The sequence below is a fragment of the Pinus tabuliformis genome, chromosome 5_1 (assembly GCF_031772625.1).
Source record: "Pinus tabuliformis cultivar Carrire ecotype Pingquan chromosome 5_1, CPIR1, whole genome shotgun sequence".
Classification (NCBI taxonomy): Eukaryota; Viridiplantae; Streptophyta; class Pinopsida; order Pinales; family Pinaceae; genus Pinus; species Pinus tabuliformis.
This window is the reverse complement of record NC_142305.1, coordinates 928,764,007-928,789,194: the sequence shown is the minus strand read 5'-3', so window position 1 is coordinate 928,789,194 and position 25,188 is coordinate 928,764,007. Positions and strand designations below refer to the sequence as shown.

The window sequence follows — 25,188 nt, the reverse complement described above, 5'->3', positions numbered from 1 at the left end:
CGTTCCACCCGACCGTAGAATGGCTTAGCCAAATATCTCTTCAATCATTCACCCTTGTGCCATATTCCAAGCATGAATGTGGGATCTCATAGAACACATCAATCAAAACTCATACAGGGCTTCCATAGGCCATCCACCTCAACCCATCAAACAATGATTCCACCTCACAGATAGACATCACAAAACCATCATCAGATCGGTCTATATCCCAGCCATCTAGAGCTCTAGAGCGTTTGTTCCAACCCAGCTCCCAGGACTAGTAACTAAACCCACGGTTGTTGCTGGGCTCCAGAGTGTTTGTCCAACCAAGACTTCCAAGACTACTAACTCAACCCACAACATTTTCTGGGCTTCCAAAACGTTTGTCTAACTAGGGCTTCTAGGACTAGTAACTCAACCCACCAAGGGCTTCAAGAGTGTTTGTCCAACCAAGGCTTACAGGACTAGTAACTAAACCCAAGTTTTTACAGGGCTTCCAGAGCGTTTGTCCAACCAAGGCTATGGGACTAGTAACTCAACCCAAGTCATTACAGGGCGTCCAAAGAGTTTGTCCAACCAAGGCTTCCAGGAACTAATAACTCAAGCCAAGCTAAGGAAACATGAGAACCAACCAAAACAAAACAAGGAAATAAACCCACAATCTCCATGGCTATCCAGGAAATGGCAAGGTTAGGCAAATCCATTATCAACCCAGGAAATCCTCCATGCTAGTGACAAATAATGACCAAGAATCCACATGCATGTGCCATGCATGCCAAAACTAGTGAGGAAAACATACATGCAACTCGGTACCTACAAGCAAAACTCATTGTGGTTGTTGATCTTGATTCCCTCTTGCGCTTTCCTACTTTTCCTTTGCTTGTCCTCTTTATCCAAGAATCCAAGTATGCCACACCCACCAAGAGTGCTCCAAGAAACCTCTAAGTCTCCAAGAGTATGAGAGAGAGAGAGAAAGAGAGAGAATAATGAGAGAGCTCCAAAACTTAACTGGAAAAAGGTTACCAATTGATCCTCATAATCCTTTTTATTAATGTGGCCTCTATTTTCTTAATTTTCCATTATTTTCATTCAATTTCCTCCTCACATGCAACTTGTGAACTTTCACCTCCTTTTTCTCCTAACTTCCATTATTTTCATAAATAAATGTACCAAAATCCCTTTTGCCTTTCCAAAACCTTAGCCATTGCCTTTGCCAATTTCCTTAGCTATAAACAATCACAAGTGATCCCCATAACTAGGATTTTTCCCAACATTCAGCTTGGAATAAGTGTCCCATCATCCGTGGTTCTTATTTTTGCCTTTATTTACTTTTATTACATGGAATTTTCACCAGGGCTGTTATAGAACCCTCCCCCTTGGGGGAACATCGTCCTAGGTGTTCAACATCACCTATAACCATAAAACTATTATAAGAAAGACATATAGCCAATGGAACTTTATCACTTAACTCGGTGTAGTATTTACAATGATCAACCTGCTGAAAAGAAAACCATCATGAAAACATAACAACATAACATCATAATGACATGACACCCATACCTCTTATTGGAGCTTTATAACATAGCTCATGGTGGTATTTACATCCATATACATATGTACATATACCAAACATCACCAAAACATATATCAAAACATAAACCAAATCATATACCAAAATCACACCAAAAAACCAAGCCAAAACTAGTTTTCCTCAACCGGAAAACAAGGAAAGATACATAGTCTGCATCTGATCCACCATCGCCCATATAGCTTAATCGGGCCCCAAGTGCTTCCACTGCACCTTAACTTGCTCGATTTCTTAGTTCCAGAGAATGAGCACCTCTTTCTGCAATATACACAAAGGCTCTAGCTGGAATTCCCCATCTGGTTCCACCTGCAATACAGACCAGTCAACCACATGATCAACATCTTTAACATAATTCTTAAGCAATTACACATGGAAAACATCATGGAATTTCATTGTCGTAGGCAGTGCAAGTCGATAGGCTATTGGCTCAATTCTCTCAATGATACTGAAGGGTCCACAAAACTGTGGTTCCAATTTGGCACATGATCCAATCCGTAAGGAGCTCTTCTTTGGTTTGATGCGCAAGTACACATGTTCCCAAAACTAGAACACCTTGAAAAACATGTTCTGATCTGTAGATATCTTCTGCCTATCCTATGTTGCCCTTAGATTCTTCTTGATTACCTGCATTTCTTGTTCCATGTCTGCCAATATATCTATTCCAATCAATACCTTGTTAATCGGATCAATCCAACTAATTGGAGTATTACAAATTTTTCCATACAACGCCTCAAAAGGATTCATCCTCAATTATTCCTGATACCCATTATTGTATGTGAAATCAACCATTGGAAGATACTCTTCCCACTTTCGTGTTGATGCATCACATACATCCTCAACATGTCCTCCAATATCCTGTTGACCCTCTCTGTATGTCCATCTTTCTGTTGATGATAAGTTGTACTGAAGGCCAACTCTATGCCCAAACCTACAAATAACTCCTTCCAAAATTTGGAAGTGAACTTCGCATCCCTGTCTCACACAATATTCCTCAGAACACCATGCAGTCTGAACACATATCTGATCAACACCTATGCTACATCGCTAGATGAGAATGTAGACTTCACTGGAATGAAATGTGCAACCTTTGTAAACATGTCCACAATAACCATGATGGAATCATGTTGTCTTACTGTCCTCGGCAACCGTGTGATGAAATCCATGGAAGTGACTTTCCATTTCCACTCTGCAATCACAATCAGTTGTAGCAATCCACCTAGATGTTTACATCCGGCCTTCACATGTTAACAAATAAAATATTTAGCCATAAACTCTGCTACATCCCTCTTGTTGTAGCGACTACAACCACCCTCCAAAATCTTGCCTTCGCTTTGTTTTAGAGCCTCCCTCCTCAAAATCTTAGCAGTTTTTCTTGCACTGCTCAGGTACTTGTGTTTCATTCAAGTTTATCTTTCACTTTGCAGCTTGTGTTCGCTTACTTGCTTTTCTAACTAACCACAAGCTGACCCTATGACTTGGTTTACATCTGGTTCCTGCATTGTCTTGGAAAACTACACAGTCTTAGAGGGAAATTTTCCTTGCTCTCAGGAATTGTGCAGAGTAACCCAGCAACCTGCCTTTCTCTGAGGAATTGCACAGAGAACCCTGGTAGTCATCCTTGATCTAAAGAATTACCAGAGCATCCCGATAGTGAGCTTCGGCTCAGAAATTGTGCAAACCCAACTGGAAGCATGTCTTTAGCTAGGAAACTGTGGAGAGCATGAGAGGCATCCAAAGTCATTCAGCCTAGGAACTACGCAGAATCATTCCTCCAACTGCTATCTATTGCATGTGCCGGTAAGTTGCCTAATTCCCTCCAGAACTGTACAATTTATCCATGCAAATATATATATATATATATCTTTAAAAAATAGGGATCTACTTTTAGCACTAGGAGTTACACTCAAGTCAATTTTAGAAACTTCCCGCCACTTATCACTTTTTCCTAGATTTTTGGCATGCGTGTCATAAACTCTAAATCTACCAAATCAATTTAATGGATGCCCCAGAGCTCATTCTACACATTCAATCTTGGATATTTGGCATTCCCGAGGCATCTAGGAACCTTCGGTATAGTCAGCGCAACTTTTCTAGGTAAGTTTTGTTTTTCAAGTATATTTTATGCCACATTTGTTTCCTTGGCTTGTGTGAGTGTTGTTTTGCATGTTTCACTGAATGACCATTGGCGTTTTAGCTTGTTTTAACTTGCAGAAGTGTTGTTTCAAGTTTTGAATTGTCTTTATTAAGCGTCGCATGCATAACATTATTTTTGCACTAACATTTGTAGTTTCAGCGACTCTCCCCACCAGCTTCGTTGTTCGTCAGTTTGACTGAGTCCTGAATTGGTTTTGATTGCATGCATGATCATTGACTCCTAACTACAACATCCTTCGCTAATGCATTCAAATCTACTCATTTTCAAGTTTCCCTTGGGCAGATCTAGGTTGTCTTGGCTCGAATCTTGATTTTCCTGACATGTACTGCGAATTCCTGGATCTTAAGACTCTTCCTTTGCTCCAGGTATTGTGCGAAAGCTTCCTGTCACTGGCCTCCAGCTTTGCTTTGCATAGTTCTGAGAGACAATGCCTAGTCTTTCCCACCAGGATTGCGCAATGTGCAAGCCTAGCCAGTAATCAAGCTAGACTGAAATATGCATTACATAGTTCCAATCCATATCCAGCCTCATTGGACTATGCTTTGTGCAGTTCCAGTCAGCAGCACATCTCACTTGCAGTTGGTAATACGCAATGTGCAGATCCAGCTAACAATACCCCAACCCCTTAGAGTCACTACTGCAAAATCTTGCTCAACAGTCACCCAGCTTGTTGCATCATCGATCCGTGAAGTGATTTGTGTTTTTAAGCTGACATTTTCTTGTCGTGAGTGTCTGTTATGTCTCCAGGTACATCAGTTTTTGAGCAGTCTATCAGCAATACAGGCATCATGGTTTCCAAGAGAGCTAGATCAAAGGACACTATAGAGAGAAGCACTAGAGACGTGGTTGAACAAGTGCCAATGAACTTTCCCATCTATGCATACATGCAGTTTTATGTAGAGAAGGACATGGAGATCACACGGGAAGAAATAAAGGACATATTTGCAAGTAGTTTCAAGGAAGATCTAGAAGATTGACAAGTCTATGTCAACATTCAAAGTCAGGCTTTTATATGGTTGCCTGCAAGTACCTCACCTTACCATGCACAGATATCATTCACTGGGTTGTCTCACATACCCATCATGAGATGATGACATTGAGAAATACCAGTGGGACACAGGTTCCCACCTTCAGGTCGAAAAACTACCATCAAATGTATCGCTTTCCGCAGTCGGTGAACTACATTGATGCACTATTCTTCACTCCCAACAGCAATGTGAACACTAGAGACATCATGAAGCATTGGGTAAAAGATCCATCGAACTTCAAGACGACACCCAACCAGGTCTACAAGACGAAGTCACTCAAGAAGGCTTACCAACTCCTGGTCATCTTCGCATGTCGCTTGTATGGTCAAGAGAGCACGGAGACCTCCCCATAGAGTTGGGTTGTTATGTTAGATCAGTTGGAAAATGAAGGAATTCATTTCAACTATTCGAACATGTTGGATCTTTAGCTAAAAGTGCATGTGTCTAACGCCTGGAATCTGACTAAGGATGGACAAGCAAGATTCTTTATGTTCGCATACCTACTTGATGCAATCTACGTCCAGCAACAATTTCCTGGCACGAGTTAGACATGGACACCATCAGAGAAACTTGTGAACGTCTATTGCAAGTTCCTCTCTGAGTGCAACTATCGAGGATTCATGGTGAGGTTGTCTAACCACTTCATCACCCTATTGTACAAGATGATATTCGAAAAGGATCCACCTTGCATTTCCCAGGAAGCGATGCAGGCATTACTTAACATTACAGATTGGTATGCCTCACTTGGTGGAACCTTCATCAGGATCTTTGACATGGAGAAGCCTCTGCATGAGCTATCAAGGTTTGCCATGAACAACCTAGTCATGCAAGAAGTTGCATACCACATATCCATAAGGTTATCAGCAGGATTGCATAGGAGGAAGAAGGCACCATGGCCCACTCTTCCTTTTCGGATTGGGTTGTACAAGATCCGTACCTTGAAATATGTGGATGTCGAGGCCGAGGACTTGACGAAGTTTGGGTTCGGCACAAAGAGCTTCAATCCATATGACCCCCATTAAATATGCAAGAACCACTCTACGAAGGTGTACTACCCATGAATCCATGGGGCATGTCACTGGCAAGAGGAATATCCTTGGAGGTATTGCTACAACTCCTCTAGGCTTAATGAACCAGTTAACATAGCGGTAGAATCGAAAGCAGCGTTGCAAGCAACAGCGCCACAAGAAGCAACAACAATCGCAGCAGTGAGCAACAAATCGGCGCAAGACAAAGGTAAGAGGAAGATTTTCGAGAGTGTAGAGGCTGAGAAAAGCTACAAGTTCAAAGCAGATACCCTTATTGAGAGAGTATCTTTGGAGATAGAGACAAAGAGGTGACAATGCGAAAAGGGAGTAGAGCAAAAGAAGAGAGAGAAGCAAAGGTTGGAAGATATAGAGAGGAGATTGTAGGAGATGAAGAAGAATATCAAAGCAGAACAAGACCTGAGGAGGAGAGAAAAGGAAGAAGGAGAAATAGGAAAAGGAAGAAGGACAAGGTGCACTAACAGAGAAAATTGTGCAGATACTAGTTGAAGAGGCAGAAAAACCAGTAGGTGAAGAAGAGGGTGAGCAGGTGCAGGTTCAGGAACTTGCTCAGCAGGTTGAGCAGGTAGCTGGGGTGACAAACATGGAGATGGAACAGGATCTTCAGGACCAAGAAATCAATCTCATGCTTAGGGCATCTGAGGTCACATCGCAATCTCCACCACCTCCAGAATCACAACCAGTCTCGAGCGAGCAAGGAGAATTTGTTCTCCTTGATGATGACCTGGAGACAAATGTGTACAATTTGGCATTTGACGATTCACATCAGAGGATTGTACAGGCACAAAGAAAGTATCTCCCGGATGATCATACATCACTGGAACACACAAAATAAAGGGTGATTGTACTAGATATCAGAAGGCATACAATTGCCATGGCCGAGGATTCTAAGGCTTATGCAGAAGCCATGAGTTCAACGGTCAATTTCTTGATAGCAGAGAATGATCGAATGGTAAAGGACTTGCAAGAGGCTAGGTAGAGAACAGAGCAGTCCGCAGGATCCTCCATGAAAAAGATGAAGAAAGAAATAGTAGCGGAGACAACAACTTTATAGGCCACCATGCCAATAGTGTATAGCAGATTTGTCACATGCATAAAGTGGTGGTCCATCTATACAACTTTCAATAGCAGTGCATGCAGACAGCCCAAACTCTCAAAGAAATTCACACTACTATTGCGCACATGAAAGAATGGACAATGAGGTACAAGGGATCCCCGCTTTACTTGCACAAGAGGATGAAACCAGAGGTTGAGTTAGACAAAGCACAGATTCAGATGTTAATCTAGAACTATGAGCAAATCCCTCCACTCATCACTATCGTTGAATCTTCCCATGCATGGTTTTTCAGGAGTTTGGATTTCATAGTGCGAACGCACAAGATCCCTTCCATCGGAACCCTCACCCAGGCCATGAGGAAGAACCAAGTCATGGTGGATGTCAACAAGTACATACAACAGTTGATGCGTGAAGCCACTAGTGATAACTTGCAGCTCAGCATTGAGAACATGTAGAAGTATATCGGTGGTCCAACAACACTCAAGACAATGTTGCACATGCTTCAAGATGAGTGGCACAGAGGTTTCAGAACCATATACCTGGAAGCTGTGGAGGCAAGAGTCTTCTTTGACAAAGATGTCACCAAATAGTACGAGGACACAATAGCACAATACCAAGCTTGGTATCAGTTCATCACCAAAGACCCTCATGATGAGGTTACCGAGTTGGTCTTTCCCCAAGACCCTAAGTGATGTTATTTGTCTTGTCAGGCTGACTCAAGCCTATTTTGTCCCACATCGGTATATGTGGAAATTGTATTATTGTAAATATATTGTAAGTGAAATTCCAAGTGTCATTAGTGGAATGTGAACAGACACTATGTAATGTGAAGAGTCATGAGGATAGTCCAAGAGTCAAAGAGGAATGTCAAGGATCACCCAACCCTTTTTTATATATAGAACTTCATAACTCATAGTACAGGCTTTTGGGAGGCAAGCTTTTGGCTAGGTATTCTTGAAATGTGGCAACAAGAATATTCCAATTTAATTTGTCCTTGAATTAAATTGTGAATTAAAATCAAATTTAGTCTTAACAGCTACTTGGAAATAATTAATTAAGTTATTTTGACTTAATTAGTTGGGGAAATTCAAGTTAGAAGTCTTTCCGAAGTCATGCAAGAGTTATCCCTTAAATTAAGGAGATGAGCCTTAAATTAAGGAGATAATATTGAGTTATATTTGAGTTGTAATTAGTTAACTTAGTTTAGTGAGTTAAGTCCAGTTAAATTAGTTCCAAACTGTTTGAGGAAGAGAGTTAACAGTCAGTTGATGCATGCATGCACTCAACTAGTGTACTCCAGTTAACTGAAGATTCCCTCATCAAAAACTCATGCATGTCTATTTTGAGAAAGACCCAGTTGAGATTAAAGTCAAGGACAGTGTACTATCAATTGCATGTTTTTTCTTATAAAGCAAACTTATGCATGCAGAAGGAATCATTCCTTGAGGATTGCACAGTTCTGATAGTGTGTGAGATCAAGAGATCATCCACTTGGTAAAAAGAGTTTTCCACTTGGTTAAACGAGATCATCCCAGAGGAATAGCACAAGGAAATAGGAGCTTGGAAGGCAGAGAGGAAGACTGGATATAAGCCAAGATTTCCTGTGAGCATCTGTGAGGATTGTACTGAGAGCTGGCTAGCTGTGAGAGCTAAGGCTTTGTATAATTCCTATGTATTTCCACCTTAATACAGATACAGGGATTTTTAGCTGAGGCTTTCCCGAAAGTATTTTCATGTGTATTATGCATTGATTCTTCTTCTGGTTATATTGTTCAGCTCGATCTTTAAGCTTCCGCAAATTGATAGTAGAAGTAGGTTATAGTATTCTACTTTGATTTATATTCCATTATCGGGTTAACCTACAGAGTAGATTTTCTACAGATATTGCTTAGAGAAGGCTTAGAGAGTATTGTGACGAGCCTTGGCTTCTCCATAGGGTAAAGTGAGTACATCTCTTTGGAGGAGCAGGCGGTGTTTACTGTAATGTTCCAGTATTTGGGCTAGTGGTTGCCAATGGTGTATGTATGGATGGAACTTTCACTTAATAATATATAACAAAGCCGATAGGTTTTCATGCATATCTTTTTATTGTAGTTGGATTATTCTGGTTTCTTTAGCAATGTATGTTATTTAACTTATGCATTTGTGTATGAACTATTTTGTATGCAATTGTATAAACTATCTTGTTGCAAACATGTAGTTGGTTTAACACGTCACTTTGGATTGTGGACTATTATGCTTCCAAGATTTTGATGCCATTTAGCTCATGTGTTCCTTTCAGGCTGCGTACTATTACAAGCTTGAAGGCACACACTTCCTTTTTCCCTCCGCTTGACAGAACCCCATATCACTTGACTCATTTCAAAGTCACACACTTACTTCTGATAAAGATATCACACTTACCTCTGCATGTTATCGCAGTCAAGGCATTGCTTTACTACTCACTGTTGGGACTCCTACTCCAAACAATCTGAGGTCTAGTTGGTACTTCTTACTAGGGAGATCCCCTGACGTGTTGGCAGGTCCAGGACCATCAACATCTATGCTGCTAGAAGGAGGGCTAGATGACAAGCTGCGTCCTCAAAGTCTTTTTTGAATATCTGCACATTCTTCGTGACTTACATTACAGTTAAACCTCCGACATGTTTGTCTCATCAACGTGATTTTGAAGTATCAAAGGATCTCTTTAGTGACTTGTCGCACTTCACATATGATGGTGAAGGTAAAGCAGTTTTTCTTAGTCATAGAGTTGCCTTCATGGGTTTTCATTAAAGGAACGAAATCCTCCCAGACGACATTGCTTGCTTGTTGTTCACATTCATGCTCAGAGGGCACGCATCGCAATGGTGTGTCACATTGCCCGCAGCCTCCATTCACACTTATGATCAAATGATCGGAGATTTGGCCTGTGCTTTCTATCATTATGATCGCAAAATACTCAATTAAAAAATTATGGAATTACAGAAAGCACCTAGTGAATCCCTTTTACAATTTTGGAATCGCTTCTATAATCACTCATTTCAAATCCTAAAAGATGAAATTGATTGGAAATTTCTCAATGAAATATTTCAGTATTTCTTCAAATGCCTGAAAACCCTCATGTGTTAGAATCATTCAAACCCCTCCCAACATACCTCGGTGTTAGAGCTTCCAAACCCGAGACGGACAAGGTTTCTTTCATAAGTGACGCTTCGTCTACTTCTTATCAAATAGCTCTAGCTCCATAATACAAGGTGGGAGAAGTTGTGAAACCATATGTTGAACTGTCACATTCTCCCACCCCACCTGCTCTGCATATCTGCGCAGATTTGGCTTGCAAACCTGTTGGTTGTCACGTGAACTCGTTTTCTCAACCTTCGTCCTCTCATTCTGTTGATCCTTCGGATTGTACTATGTTGTGTTCTCTCGTTACGGACTCCACATTCGTTGTTCACGAGGATCAAGTTGTTGACGGAGTTGGTGTTGAGTAGCCAACCTGCATTGTCATTTATGATGAGAATGTGTGGGAATCTAAAGAAGAACCTGCAGTGAAGGGTGACCTCCTTTCGTCTGCACCTCATCCGTTGTTTCCTGACATATTTTGTGATTCTGCCATTTCTGATTTGTCTTATGAAAATTCATCCTCAGATGTTTTTACTTCCGATCATTCACGGAACACACCAGATGTCATTTTGTCATTTGATTGCAGAGAGGACACGTCTTTCTTTCTGAATCTGACCAATCTATCATCTTTTCTTTTTGAAAACTCAGAGGGTGAACATTTTTATTTCTCATCAACCCCTCTGTATGATTCGTCAGATCATGAGGATGTCGATGAACATCTCAAATTTTCTGATCGTGGCTATCGTTATCATTTTACTCCTTCATTCGATCACGATGTCAATTCACATATTGTTGATCTTTCTAAGCCACCAGTATTTGACGATCTACCTGATGATGAAGTGGAAACCCCTCAAGATGTCAAGGCACTTCAGCCTGTGATGATGGTTATGTCAAGTCCTCGTTGTCTTGAGGTAAGTTCAACTTCCGATCAGAAATCTGTTGAAACACCCTAGGCTCCTCATCACTCTCCTGTTTGTAATGAAATCAGTCTAATCTACAGATTTACATCCTCCACCACAATCACATGATCCCATTGCTCATGCATTGGAGGAATCATACACAACAAGCACTCTTTCTAAGCGAAAGTTGTCTTCCTTTTTCATGTTTTCTCATTTTTCATGGTCAAAAGAGTGTACATGCTCATTGTCTATGCATAGTGTGTTGCAACACCATGGTACGTCTGCAGAGTGTTGTTCTTGCGCTTCTACTCTTTTCTTTTCTATGGATGCATTAAAACTTTGAGCGTGTTGGTTTTCACTGTCTAATCTTTCTTGTGTGTTGGTTTACTTGTATATATTTCTTGTCAATCGTGCCTTCACCAACATGGGCCAACCAATGTGTCGGTGGATGCATTATAAATATCACTTCATGTGAGTAGGCCCATGCACTATTTGGTTTAGGAGTAGGAGTAGTGTTTTCTTTCTTGATTGCTTTGCTTGCATGTTTTTCTTTTCTTACTTGTTTTGCTTTTGTTTACTTTTGTCCTTCACTTATTTGTTTGTTTTCTTGTTATGGACCCATAGGATTAGCTTCACATGAAACTGTGTTTGACACTTGAGACAAGCAGGGTGAAGTTCAAGATGACTTGTACAGCTATCAACAATTGGTTATCTGTTGTCCTATATTTTTATGAAGATCTTGTTGTCTTCAGTCAGTGATACCCTGATGGAAAATACATATTGTTCAGAGTGAGTCTTGGTGAAAACATAACTTTTGCACTTTTAACTAGTACTACCTACTCTAATCGGTCTTTCTATATCCAATTAACCCTTGTCAGCTCAATCAAGTAGAGTAAGGTGAGGGGGGACAACCTCTTGTGATGTCAATAAGTCAGGATCCCTCTTCCACCTCATGAAATAAATAAGTGCTTATGCACAATTCTCTGAAAATGAAAAGAATGAAAAATAAAATATAAAATAAAAGAAAAATAAGAGAAAGGCTTCCTACGTAGAGGGGCGATGCAAGTAACTTCGCCGAGGTACTGACCAGCCTCGCTGGCAGCGGAGCGATTCTTGTGTTCCTGCATGACTCTGCCGGGGTACTGTCCAGGCTTGCTGGAAGCGGAGAAACGCCATAGATGAAACTAAAACTATGACAGATATATTACTTGTGCATCCCCAATCGAAACAATTCAGTTGACTTGGCTTCGTATGTGTGCCGACCAATCAAGAGAATGACAGGGACTATATATTTAACAGAAGCTAGTCTAGAAGCCATGATGATCAAATAATCGAACAATACTTCAAGAGTTAGGGTCACTTTACATGAAACAAGGTCCATACAGAGAGCTTGAGTTCTACCAGTGTGTCGCCAATGTTGTAGCGGCTACAACCACCCTCCAAAATTTTTCTTCTCTTTATTTTGGAGCCTCCCTCCTCATAATATTAGCAGCTTGTCTTGCACTGCTCAAGTACTTGCGTTTCATTCAATTTTTTCTTTCACTTTGTAGCTTGTGCTCGTTTACTTACTTTGTTGACTAACCACAATCTGACCCTGTGACTTGCTTTACATCTGATTCTTGCATTGTCTTGGAAAAATGTGCAGTATTAAAGGGCAGCCTGCTTTGTGCTCTTAGGAATTGCGCAGAGCATCCCAGCAACCTGCCTTGCTCTCAGGAATTGCGTAGAGCATCCCAGTAGCCTACCTTGCTCTCCAGAATTGCGGAGAGCATCCTGGCAGTGAGCTTCGGCTCATACATTTCAAAGACCCAACTAGCAACGTGTCTTCAGCTGGGAAACTACACAGAGCATGAGAGGGAGCTAGAGCCATTCAGCCCAGGAACTACGTAGAATCATTCATTCAGTCATTTTCTGATGCATGTGTCAACAAGTTTCTTGACTCCCTCCAGAACTACACAATTTATCCATGCATGCATGGAATCCTTTCCCAAAAAAGCAAAAAAAAAATGCAAAAAACATCCCTAAAAAATAGGGATCTATTTTTAGCACTAGGAGTTACACTCAAGTCAATTTTAGAAACTTCCCACCACTTGTTGCTTTTTCCTAGATTTTTTCCATGCTCTTCATCAATCCTAATTTACCAAATCTATTTAATGGAAATCCCATAACTCATTCTACACATTCGATCTTGGAGCTCTGGCATTCCCGAGGCATCTAAAAACCTTTGACGCAGCTTTTCCGGTAAAGTTTTTCTTTTCAAGTCTTTTGCTACTTTTTCTGTCGCTTTTGTTTCCTTGGCTTGTGTGAATGTTGTTTTTCATGTTTTACTGAAATACCACTGGCATTTTATTTTGTTTTAACTTATATAATTGTTGTTTGAAATTTTGTGTTGTCTTTCTTAAGCATCATCTACATAACATTGTTTTTGCACTAATGGTCCACGTTGCGGAAACTCACCCCACCAGCTTCGTTGTTTGTCCGTTTGACTGAGTCCTGCATTGGTTTTGATGCAAAATAATTCACTCCTATCTGCACCATCCTTCCCTTGGGAAAATCTGGGCTGTCTTGGCTCAGATCTTGCTTTACCTAGCATGTACTGTGCATTCCTAGATATCAAGGCTATGCCTTGGTTCTAGGAATTGCATAGAAGCTACATGTCACTAGTATCCAGATGTGCTTTGCACAGTTCTGAGAAAGAGTGCCCAGTCTTGCCCACTGGGATTACACAATGCGTAGTCCCAGCCAGCAATCAAGCTAGACTGAACTACGCATTACGCAGTTCCAGTCCACAGCCAACCTCACTGGACTGCACTTTATGTAGTTCTAGTCAGCAACACATCTCACTAGCAGTTGGGACTGCCCAATGCACAAATCTAGCTAACAATCCCCCAACCCCTTAGAATCACTACTGCGCAATCTTGCCCAACGGTTGCCCAGCTTGTTGCATGATCGATCCTTGAAGTGCTTTATGTTTTTATGCTGACATTTTCTTGCCGTGAGTGTTCGCTCTGTCTCCAGGTACATCAATTGTTGAGCAATCTCTCAGTAGTATAGGCATCATGGTTTCCAATAGAGTTGGATCAAAGGAAACTATAGAGAGAATCACTAGAGACGTGGTTGAACAGGTGCCAATGAACTTTCCCATCTATGCAGGCACACAGTTGTTCGTAGAGAAGGACATGAAGATCACATGGCAAGAAATAAAGGACATATTTGCATGTAGTTTCAAGGAAGATCTGGAAGATCGACAAGTCTATGTCAACATTCACAAGTCAAGCTTGTATAGGGTTACATGAAGGTACCCAGCCTTCTGTTGCACAGATATCATTCATTGGGTGTCTCACATACCAATCCCAAGAAGATGACATTGAGAAATACCAGTGGGCACATATTTCCACCATCAAGTCGAAAAACTACCATCAAATGTATCACTTGCCACAATCGGAGAACTACATGGTGCACTTTTCTTCACTCCCAATAGCACTGTGAACACTAGAGACATCATGAAGCATTGGGTAAAAGAGCCATAGAAGTTCAGGACAACACCCAATGAGGTCTAAAAGACGAAGTCACTCAAGGAGGCTTACCAACTCCTGGTCATCTTCGCATGTTGCTTGTATGGTAAAGAGAGCACGGAGACCTTCCCGTATAGTTGGGTTGTTATGTTAGATCAATTGGCAAATGAAGAAAGACCTTTCAATAGGTTAGAAATGTTGTCTCTTCAACTGAAATTTCATGTGTCTAATGCTCGGAATCCACATAAGGATGCATAAGCAAGATTCTCTATGTCCGTGTACTCGCTTGATGTAATATGTGCCCAGTAGTAGTTCCCTGGCATGGTTTGGACATGGAAACCATCAGAGGAAGTTGAGAATGTCTATTTCAAGTTGCTCTCTAAGTGCAGCTACCGAGGAGTAGTGGCGAGGTTGTCTAACCACTTCATCACCCCACTATACATGATGATATTCAAACAGGATCCACCTTGCATGTCCTAGGAAGCAATTTAGGCATTTCTTAACATTGTCGATTGGTATGCCTCACCTGGTGGCACCTTCATCAGGATGTTTGGCACAGAGAAGCCTCCACATGAGCTACCGAGGTTACCCACGGACAAGTTGGTCATGCAAGAGGTTGCATACCACATCCCCGCATGGTTATTAGCATGATTGCATAGGAGGAAGAAGGCACCATGGCCCACTCTTCCTTTGTAGGTTGGGTTTTACGAGATCCGTACCTTGAAAGATGGATATGTCAAGGCTGAGGACTTGAATAAGTTTGGGTTCAGCACCAAGAGCTTCAATCCATATGACCCCCATTGCATATGCAAGAACCATTGTGTGAAGGTGTACTACCCATGGATCCATGGGGCATGCCATTGGCCAAAGGAAGATCCTTGGAGGTATTGCTACAACTCCTCTAGGCTTAATGAACTAGTCAGCATAGCGGTAGAATGGAAAGCAGTGTTGCAGGCAGTAGCACCACACGAAACAACAATAACGATAGCAGTGAGCAGCAAACTGGGGCATGACAAAGGAAAGAGGAATATTATCGAGAGCGAAGAGGTTGAGCAAAGCTACAAGTTCAAAGAAAATACTCTTGTTGATAAAGTAGCTTTGGAGATATAGGCAAAGAGGCGACAACGTGAAAGGAGAGTAGAGTGGAAGAAGAGAGAGAAGCAAATGTTGGAAGATACAGAGAGGAGATTGCAGGAGACGAAGAAGAAGTTGAAATCAGAACAAGAGCTTAGGAGGAGAGAAGAGGAAGAAAGGCAGAAACAGGAATAGGAAGAAGGACAAGGCGCACTGATAGAGAAAATTGTGCAGATACGGGTTGAATAAGCAGAACAGCCAGAAAATGAAGAATCAGGTGAGTAGGTGCAGGTTCAGGAACTTACTCAATTGGTTGAGCAAGTAGTTGAGGTGACAAACATGGAGACAGAATAGTAGCTACAGGACCAAGACATCGATCTAATGTCGAGGGCATCTAAGGTCGCACCACAGTCTCTGCCACCTCTAGAATCACAAACAGACCCGGGAAAGCAAGGAGAAGTTGTTCTCCTTGATGATGATACGGAGATGGATGTGTACATCTGGAATTTGACAAGTCATAACAGAGGATTATTCAGGCACGAAGAAAGCAGCTCCCACATAATCATACATCACCTGCACACACAGAAGAAAGGGTGATGGTACCAGATGTCAGAAGACATCCAGTTTCCATGGTCGAGGCTTCTAAGGCTTATGCAGAAGTGACGAGTTCAACGGTCAAGTTCTTGATAGCATAGAATGATTGAATGGCGAAGGACTTGCAAGAGGCCAGGCAGAGAACAGAGCAGTCTGCAGGATCTGCCATGACAGAGATGAAGAAATCAATAGTGGAAGAGATATCAACTTTCGAGGTCACCATGCGGACATTGTATAGCAGATTTGTCTCTGTGCACAAAGGGTGGTCCATCTATACATATTTCAGCAGCAGTGCACATAGACAACCCAAACTCTCAAATACATTCACACTTCTATTGCGCACATGCAAGAATGGACAATGAGGTACATGGGAACCTCGCTTTACTTGCACAAGAGGATGAAGCCAGAGGTTTAGTTAGACAAAGCACGTATTTGTATGTTGATCCGGAACTATGAGAATCTCCCTCTTCTCATCACTAGTATTGAGGCTTCCTATGCACCGTTGTTCAGGAGTCTAGATGTCATAGTACGAACAAATAAGATCCCTTCCATTGGAACCCTCACCCAAGCCATGAGGAAGAACCAAGTCATGCTGGATGTCGACAAGTACATAGAGAATTTGATGTGTGAATCCACCAGTGATGACTTGCATCTCAGCATAAAGAACATGCAAAAGTATATCGATCTTCCAACCACATTCATGGCAATGTTGTGCATGCTTCAAGATGAGATGGACAGAGGTTTCATAACCGTATACCCAGAATCCATGGAGGTAAGCATCCACTTCGACAAAGACGTCACCAAACAGTACGAGGACACAATAGTGCAGTACCAAGCTTGGTATCAATTTTTCACCAAATACCATCGTGAGGAGGTTACCAAGTTGGTCTTTCCCCAAGGCTCTGAGTGATTTTGTTTGTCTTGTCAGGCTAACTCAAGCTTATTTTGTCCCACATGGGTATATGTGGAAATTGTATTATTGTAAATATATTGTAAGTGAAATTCCAAGTGTCATTAGTGGAACGTGAACAGTCACTATGTAATGGGAAGAGTCATGAGGATAGTCCAAGAGTCAAAGGGGAATGTTAAGGGTTACCCCAACCTTTGCTCTATATAGAACCTCTTAACTCATAGTATAGGATTTTGGGAGCCAAGATTTTGGCTAGGCATTACTTAGAGAAGGCTTAGAGCGTATTTTGACGAGCCTTAGCTTCTCCACGGCGTAGAGAGAGTACATCTCTTTGGAGGAGCAGGCAGTGTTGACTGTAATGTTCCATTATTGGGGCTAGTGGTTTTCAATGGTTTATGTATGGATGGAACTTTCACTTAAAAATATATAACATAGCCAACACATTTTCATGCATATGTTGTTATTATAGTTGGACTATTCTAGTTTCTTAAGCAATGTATGTTATTTAACTTACACATTTGTCTATGAAATATTTTATATGCAATTGTATGAATCTTATTGCAAATGTGTTTTTGGTTTAACACGTCACTTTGGATTGTGGACTATTATGCTTTCAAGCTTGTGATGTTATTCAGCTCATGTGTTCCTTTAAGGATGCGTACTATTAAAGGATTCTAAGGGACACATTTCCTTTCCCCCTCCGCGTGATAGAACCCCCATGCATCTCACTTTACTTGTTACAAGGTCACACACTTGCTTCTGACAAAGATATCACACTTACCTTTGCGCGCTATTGTAGTCAAGGCATTGCTTTACTACCCACTACTTTGATTCCTACTCCAAATGGTCTAAGGTCTGGTTGGGACTTCTTACCAGGGAGATCCATTGACATGTTGGTGGGTCTAGCACCATCAACACCTCTTCAGATACAGTTAATAATAAAATTTCTTCACTGTTATCATTGTCTTCTAATAACCTGGGTGAACCAAATACAATTTCGCATGAAACTCCCTCAAGATCACCTTCTTGAGCTCACTGTTATTCGACACATATATCCTATCTCGGAACCTAACCAATCCATATGCTCTAAGGAAATAGTCCAAATCCTGTGCACCTGTACCTATACTATCACATGTACATGTACCATCACTATACATCTACCTATACTATCACTTTTACCTATACCGTCACATGTACCTGTACCTACACTCTGCTACAACCTGTGCATAATCTCCATATATCTAACATCTTGCTGACCTACTTGCAAGATCCTATCTTGTAGATATGTCCCATAGGAACTCATAGCTACTAAGTGATTTACCTGTACCCGTCTGTTAAGAGCATCTGCCACTCTGTTCTCTTTACTTTTGATATATCTGATCTCAAAATCAAACTCATTGATTGTAGCCAACCACTGAGCATGCCTATATTCAGATTCGGTTGGTCAAATAGATATCACAAACCACTATGATCACTCATCAATGTGAACCTCTTGCCTAGAAGATAGTGTCTCCACATATTCAATACATGTACAATCATTGCTAACTCAAGATCATGAGTGGGGTAGTTCTTCTCGTGTTTATTCAGTTTCCACGACTCATAGCATACCACCTGTCCATCCTGCATAAGGACTACACCAAGTCCTCCCTTGCAAGTGTCTGTTCATACTACAAACTCTTTGTTTGGATCTACAATATTTAGCATCGGTTAATGTGTCAACAACTTCTTAAGCTGCTCAAAACTAGCCTCACACTCCTCTGTCCATTCAAACTTCTTACCTTTCCTTTGCAATGACATAATATGATAAGAAATCTTTGAGAATTTTCCGATGAACCTTCTGTAATAGCCTGCGAAACCCATGAAAGATATCACCTCATCCACATTATTAGGAGCTACCCACTCCATGATTGCTATTATCTTTTCTGGATCTATTTCAATGCCCTCCTTGGAGACAACATGCCCCAAGTAGTGTACCTCAATCTGAAAGAAACTGCACTTGTTGAGCTTAGCAAAAAATTGATGCTCTCTCAACAACCTCAACACTGCTGCTAAATGTGTGGCATGCTCTTCCTCATTTTTAGAATATTCCAGTATATCATCAATGAACACAACAGCAAACTTATCCAATTACTGACGCAACATACTATTCATGAAACACATAAATGTAGCTAGAACATTAGTTAAGCCAAATGGAACTACAACAAACTCATAATGCCCATACCTAGTCCAGAAATTTGCCTTGTAAATGTCTGCTTCTTTGATGCATACCTAATGATATCCTAGTCTCAGACCAATCTTCGAGAACATTGTTGCTCCCTTCAGCTAATCAAACGAATCATCAATCCTCAACAATGAATACATAGTCTTGATGGTTACTTTGTTCTACTGTCTGTAGTCCATGCATAATCTAAGAGTACCATCTTTATTCTTCACAAATAATATTGGTGTGCCCCATGGTGATACACTTGGCCTAATGTATCCCTTGTCCAACATTTCCTTCAGCTGCAACTTTAACTCAACCAACTCAGGTGTGCTCATCCTGTAAGGTGCTTTTGATGTTGGCGTTGCCCCTGGCACTAACTCAATAGAAAAGTCTACCTCCCTGTGAGGTGGCAACTCTGTAATGTCCTCAAGAAATACATCCTTAAACTATTGTAAAACTGGGTAGTTGCTCAACACATATGCATCCTCAACTTCCTTACCTTTATCACTAGAAATGTGCACTACAAATAACTTATGCCCTTTCCTGTGACTGCGCTTTGCTTGCATAGCTGTCGCCATCATAACTGATGTAGCTTTCTTCTTACTCTGTAAGACTCTTAGTTCCCCATTTTCATCAACACACTCAATGGCTCTGTCATAATAATCTACATTGGTTCTATGAAGATACAACCAATCCATTCCCAACAACATAATGTATGAAACCAACGCTAATACATTCAAATGTGTTCTGGTAGGCATAACATTCAAATCAAATGTACAAGATCTTACCCAATGATGAACTCGCTTCTTCATACCTATAGCCAACTGCACTAACCAAGATTCTGCATGCAATTCCTTGCTCAAACCACACTTATCCACCAAGTCAGGACTAACATAGATATAATTAGATCCATGGTCAATCAAAATAGAAATAACTTGATCACAAAGATTATCGTCCATCTCAATAATAGATACTTGATGCTCTGCATGTTTGTTATCCAGTGTTGCATATATACGCATAATACTCTTACCAACATCCCCAACAGTTTATGCCTCCTACGCATTGTATATCTTAGCCTACCACTATGGTACCATGGACAATCCCTCCTGCGATGATATTCTCCACAAGTCCAACACCGCATGGGCTGCTTATTTTGTTCCTCAGATCAGTGTCCCTATCATCTATCTAATGCATTGAACCTCTTAGTTGGTGCAACATTCTCCTTGTTACCTGAATCCTGTGGTCTTACTCGCTTTTTGTCCCATTTTCCTTTGTTCTTTGGTTACCTTTCCAATCTAGTTTCATCTCAGTTCTAGGTTTCAATTGTTCATAGTAATGCTTCACTTTTCGAATGGACTCCTCCAATGATCTAGGCTCGTCAAACTCAATGCTATCTTTGAATGCACCCGATAATCCACTAACGAATCTCTAAATCTTAGCATTTTCCTCCTTGAGGTCAAGCACATACCTCAGTAGTTCCAAGAACCTGCTAGTGTACTCATCGTCTATCATGGATCCTATCTTTAGCTCATAGAATTCTTTTTCCCTGTCATCAAAGTATCTTTCCGAAAAAAAAATCTTCTTGAATAGCCACTCAAACTCACTCCAAGTTAAATATTCCTCATTTATACCTCTGACATTCTTCACATCTTCCCACCAAATGTCTGCTTTACCTTTGATATTGAATGTAGCCACTCTAGCTTTCATGTTCTTTGAATAGTCATGCAATATGAAGAATTTCCTCATGCCAAGCAACCATGCCCCTGCATCCTGTGGTTTCTTCATCTCTCATCAAATGTAGGTGGATTTGCTTTCTTAAACGCATCCGGAAAATATCCCCTATCACTCCTCATGTAAGGATGATAATGATGACGATCATGATGCCTATCTAAATCAGAACTATAATAATACATGTGTCTATTCCTTATCCTATCCAAAGTGTCCAACAATCTTCCATCTTTGAATGTGACATCTTTATTTGCCCGTGACCACCGTGCGACCTATTTCCACATGCCCCATTACTTCTATCCTCCTTCTCATAGTTGATCTGACATGGTCCCTGTTGCTGCAAATCTGACAAACTTTGAAGTATCACTACATTTACCTCTGCTTGTTTCTCTTGTGCTTGCATGATTCTATCATTATCTACCTTACAACTCCTTATTTCGTCCTTTAAAATTCTTAGTGTAACTACCAAATCGGAAGAGTTCCCAACACCATACTGCTCTTCTGAATCATAGGGAGTGTCTTTGTAGTCAACCATCTTGCTAGCCATTTGATATTTCTTCTTGCAAGGTATTTCATGTCAACTAAACGAAATCACAATAACCTAATGTACATTAGAATAGACCAGGGAGGATACCTTGTCTGCAAGATCAACAAATCAACGTGATACATGTATAGCATAATCATGACAACATATAGAAACTTAATACATAAGCATATGACCATGCAACTATCATTCTAGCTAGGTTCTAGTCAGTAATGCATGACCTTAAAAACAAAACATACTATGACCTCATGCATGACAACAACCACTACATCACTATACACTTGACCACATGAAAACATGAACATGCATAAGAAATACGTAACTAACTACACATATGCATAAGCACATATGATCAACCATGAATGAATGATACTTGAAATCAAACCTGTAAGATTGATACATGAAACCAAGCATACAATGATGTAATCAAACATGCAAGATTGTAACCAAACATACTACAACAATACATGTAGGTGACATAGCTCGACATGTAACTAGTCATACACTCACGATGTTGCATTCCATAATAACAACCTCAAAATTCACATGATGACATCACTACCACCATGAACAACATCATGCAAATGCAATAAACACATGGAATGCAAGTGTGAGAGACACACATGCAACTAACATGCATGCATGACCAACACATAACCCATCTAGTCTAAGTGGTGAACCATGCTCTGATACCACTTTGTAACACCCTCCTACCACATCTACCCAAGCAACCAGCTAGCCAAGGTAAACATGCGACGAGAGACCACTATGACTTGATATGATTCGACTTCCTAATTCATGTTAAGGAAGTGGGACCGATGGAAACACACCATACATACATTCATCATCAAATTCATGACCCTTATGAACCAATCCAACACTTCAGATAGCTTGCCCTTGGGTCCCACCGAACTTTTGGACAACTTAAGCCTCAGTTTCTATCATGCTATAGCATGACAACGTCAAGAAACCCAGAGTCGTTCTCACATGCTTGCATGCCTTCATCCAAAGACTCATTTATTCAATGTTATGCAAACGTCCCTCGGATTTGAGCCACTTTTTCAAGCCCAAAGCCTAGGTCACTGCCCAGAATTGAACCATCTCTTCAGAATAATAAAATAACATGGAAATGACAATACTAAAGAAAATACTTGTGTAAGACCTTGACTTGACCCCTACTAGCCATGACAGGCATTTCGTAAAACATGTCACGAAGGTGTAAACTACAGGCGTAAATAACATATATGAGCATAAGGATCTCATATTTATCTTATATTCACCATGAAGAATTAATGCCTTATCACATTAACTGTCATTCCATTCATTAGTCCATAGATACATTGATCATTCAATTACAAGTAAAAACATGGTGAAAGCCATACATAGTTGTTGTCATAAAACATATACATAACCAACATAATAGGGACATAAATACCAATGAACTCACTGCCATATAAACCTCATATAATCTAGTATAATGCTCATAGAAATACCAGGAGAAATAACCTCTTATTGATGATGCAAAATCCAACCCAGGATGGGACTTCCAGGTTCCACCCAACCATAGAATGGCTGAGCCAAATCTCTCTTCAGTCATTCACCCCCATGTCATATTCCAAGCTTGAATGTGGGATCTCATAGAACACATCAATCAAAACTCATCCAGGGCTTCCAGGGGCTATCCACCTCAACCCATTAAATAGTGATTCCACCTCACGTTTGGACATCAAAAAACCATCATCAGATCGATCTCTATCCCAGCCATCCAGGGCTCTAGAGCATTTGTTCCAACTCGACTCCCAGGACTAGTAACTCAACCCACGACTACCGACGGGCTCCAGAGCGTTTATCCAACCAAGGCTTCCAAGACTAGTAACTCAACCCACATCATTTTCCGGGCTTCTAGAGCGTTTGTCCAACCAAAGATTCCAGAACTAGTAACTCAACCCAGCAAGGGATTCCAGAGCGTTTGTCCAACCAAGGCTTCCAGGACTAGTAACTCAACAAAATTTGTTATAGGGCTTCCAGAGAATTTTTCCAACCAAGGCTACGAGACTAGTAACTTAACCCAAGTCGTTACAGGGCTTCCAGAGCATTTTTCCAACCAAGGCTTCCACGAACTAATAACTCAACCCAAGCTAAGGAAACATGAGAACCAACAAAAAAAAGACAAGGAAATAAACCCACAATCTCCATGGTTATCTAGGAAATGGAAAGGCTAGAAAAATACATTGTTAATCCATGCAATCCTCCATGCCAATGATAGAACATGACCAAGAATCCACATGCATGTGCCATGCATGCCAAAACTAGTGAGGAAAACATATATGCAACTAGATACCTGCAAGAAAAACTCGTTGTAGTTGTTGATCCTGATGTCCTCTTGCGCTTTCCTACTCTTCCTTTGTGTTCTTGGTCCAAGAATCCAGGCATGCCAGACCCACCAAGAGTGCTCCAAGAAAACTCTAAGTCTCCAAGAGTATGAGAGAGAGAGAGAGTAATGAAAGAGCTCCAAAACTGAACTAACAAAAGTTTACCAACTGATCCTCAAAATCCTTTTTATTAATGAGGCCTCTATTTTCTCCATTTTCCATTATTTTCCTTCAATTTCCTCCTCATGTGCAACTTTTGACCTTTCACCTCCTTTTTCTCCTAATTTCCATTATTTTCATAAATAAATGTGCCAAAATGCCTTTTGCCTTTCCAAAGCCTTAGCCATTGCGTTTTCCAATTTCCTTAGCCATAAACAATCACAAGTAATCCCCATCACTAGGATTTTTCCCAACATCCAGCTTGGAACAAGTGTCCCATCGTTCATGGTTGTTATAATTGCCTTTATTTACTTTTATTAAATGTAATTTTCATGAGGGTTGTTACACATGGCCCCTCATTTTCTCATGGTTGGATTTGGGGAAGAAATCACTTAGGAAGTCTAAAATTTATACAATTTTTCTATTTTATAATTTGGCTATGGATGGATGAGTTGCGAAATTTTCTTGGAGACTTTCTTGATGTGGATTTGATCTATTTTCATGGATGGTTCTGGTGGATCTTGGATGAATCCATGAAAAACGGGTTAGTTGGCTTCTTTTATATTGATTTTGTGCTTTTATTGAATGGATGAATCATATATCAAGCATGTTAGTGTGGTATGTGCTTCATGATCCTTGTTAAACTAACCATTATTCCAAGTCTTTAAGGAAGTAGTGTGTTAGCTTCTTCCTTTAATCCATTTTTTGGAAATTGAGAACGGGATAGGTATGTTAACTTAACCTAGACCGTTCGAGAATGATAAGCTCTTCAATTTTTTTGTTCCTTAACCCTATGTTTCCAAAAATATATCAGCAATATTAGGCATTGGTCTCCATCCTCTCATCATTTTATTCTTTGCAAAAATCCTTAAACCATTTTGCTAGGGTGTTCTCCCCAAGACCATCTAGTGATCTTTTGATTGTGCATGTTTGTGGAGCTTTCTTTTGTAATGAACAAAGTTAGTATACACACGTCAAATAGTCCAAGACATTTGGAATATAGTGAAATAATCCATTTTAGGAATAAATAATATTATGTATAAATTTATGAATGAAGAATATGGTTGGTTACAAATGAGGGCCCTACTTATATAGGAATAGTCATGTTCATTGGGACATCTCTCTTTAATAACTAATTATTATTTAATTAATCATTATTGTGATTAATTTTATTATTATTTATACTATTTTTATATATTATATTCATAACATTGTCTTCCTCTTCAGAAAATTTT

The 25,188-nt window shown here is 40.5% G+C and overlaps 1 protein-coding gene across 1 annotated transcript in view; it reads right to left on the bottom strand.

Moving 5' to 3' along the window:
• Positions 1-1,798: 1,798 nt before the first annotated feature.
• The window catches only part of LOC149167827 (uncharacterized), a 67,797-nt gene continuing 44,407 nt past the window's right edge, over positions 1,799-25,188 (bottom strand). Inside the window, exon 5 of the mRNA XM_089430603.1 lies at positions 1,799-1,873. Within this exon, the coding sequence (XP_089286729.1) occupies positions 1,799-1,873 (75 nt within the window). The remainder of the gene's footprint in view (positions 1,874-25,188) is intronic.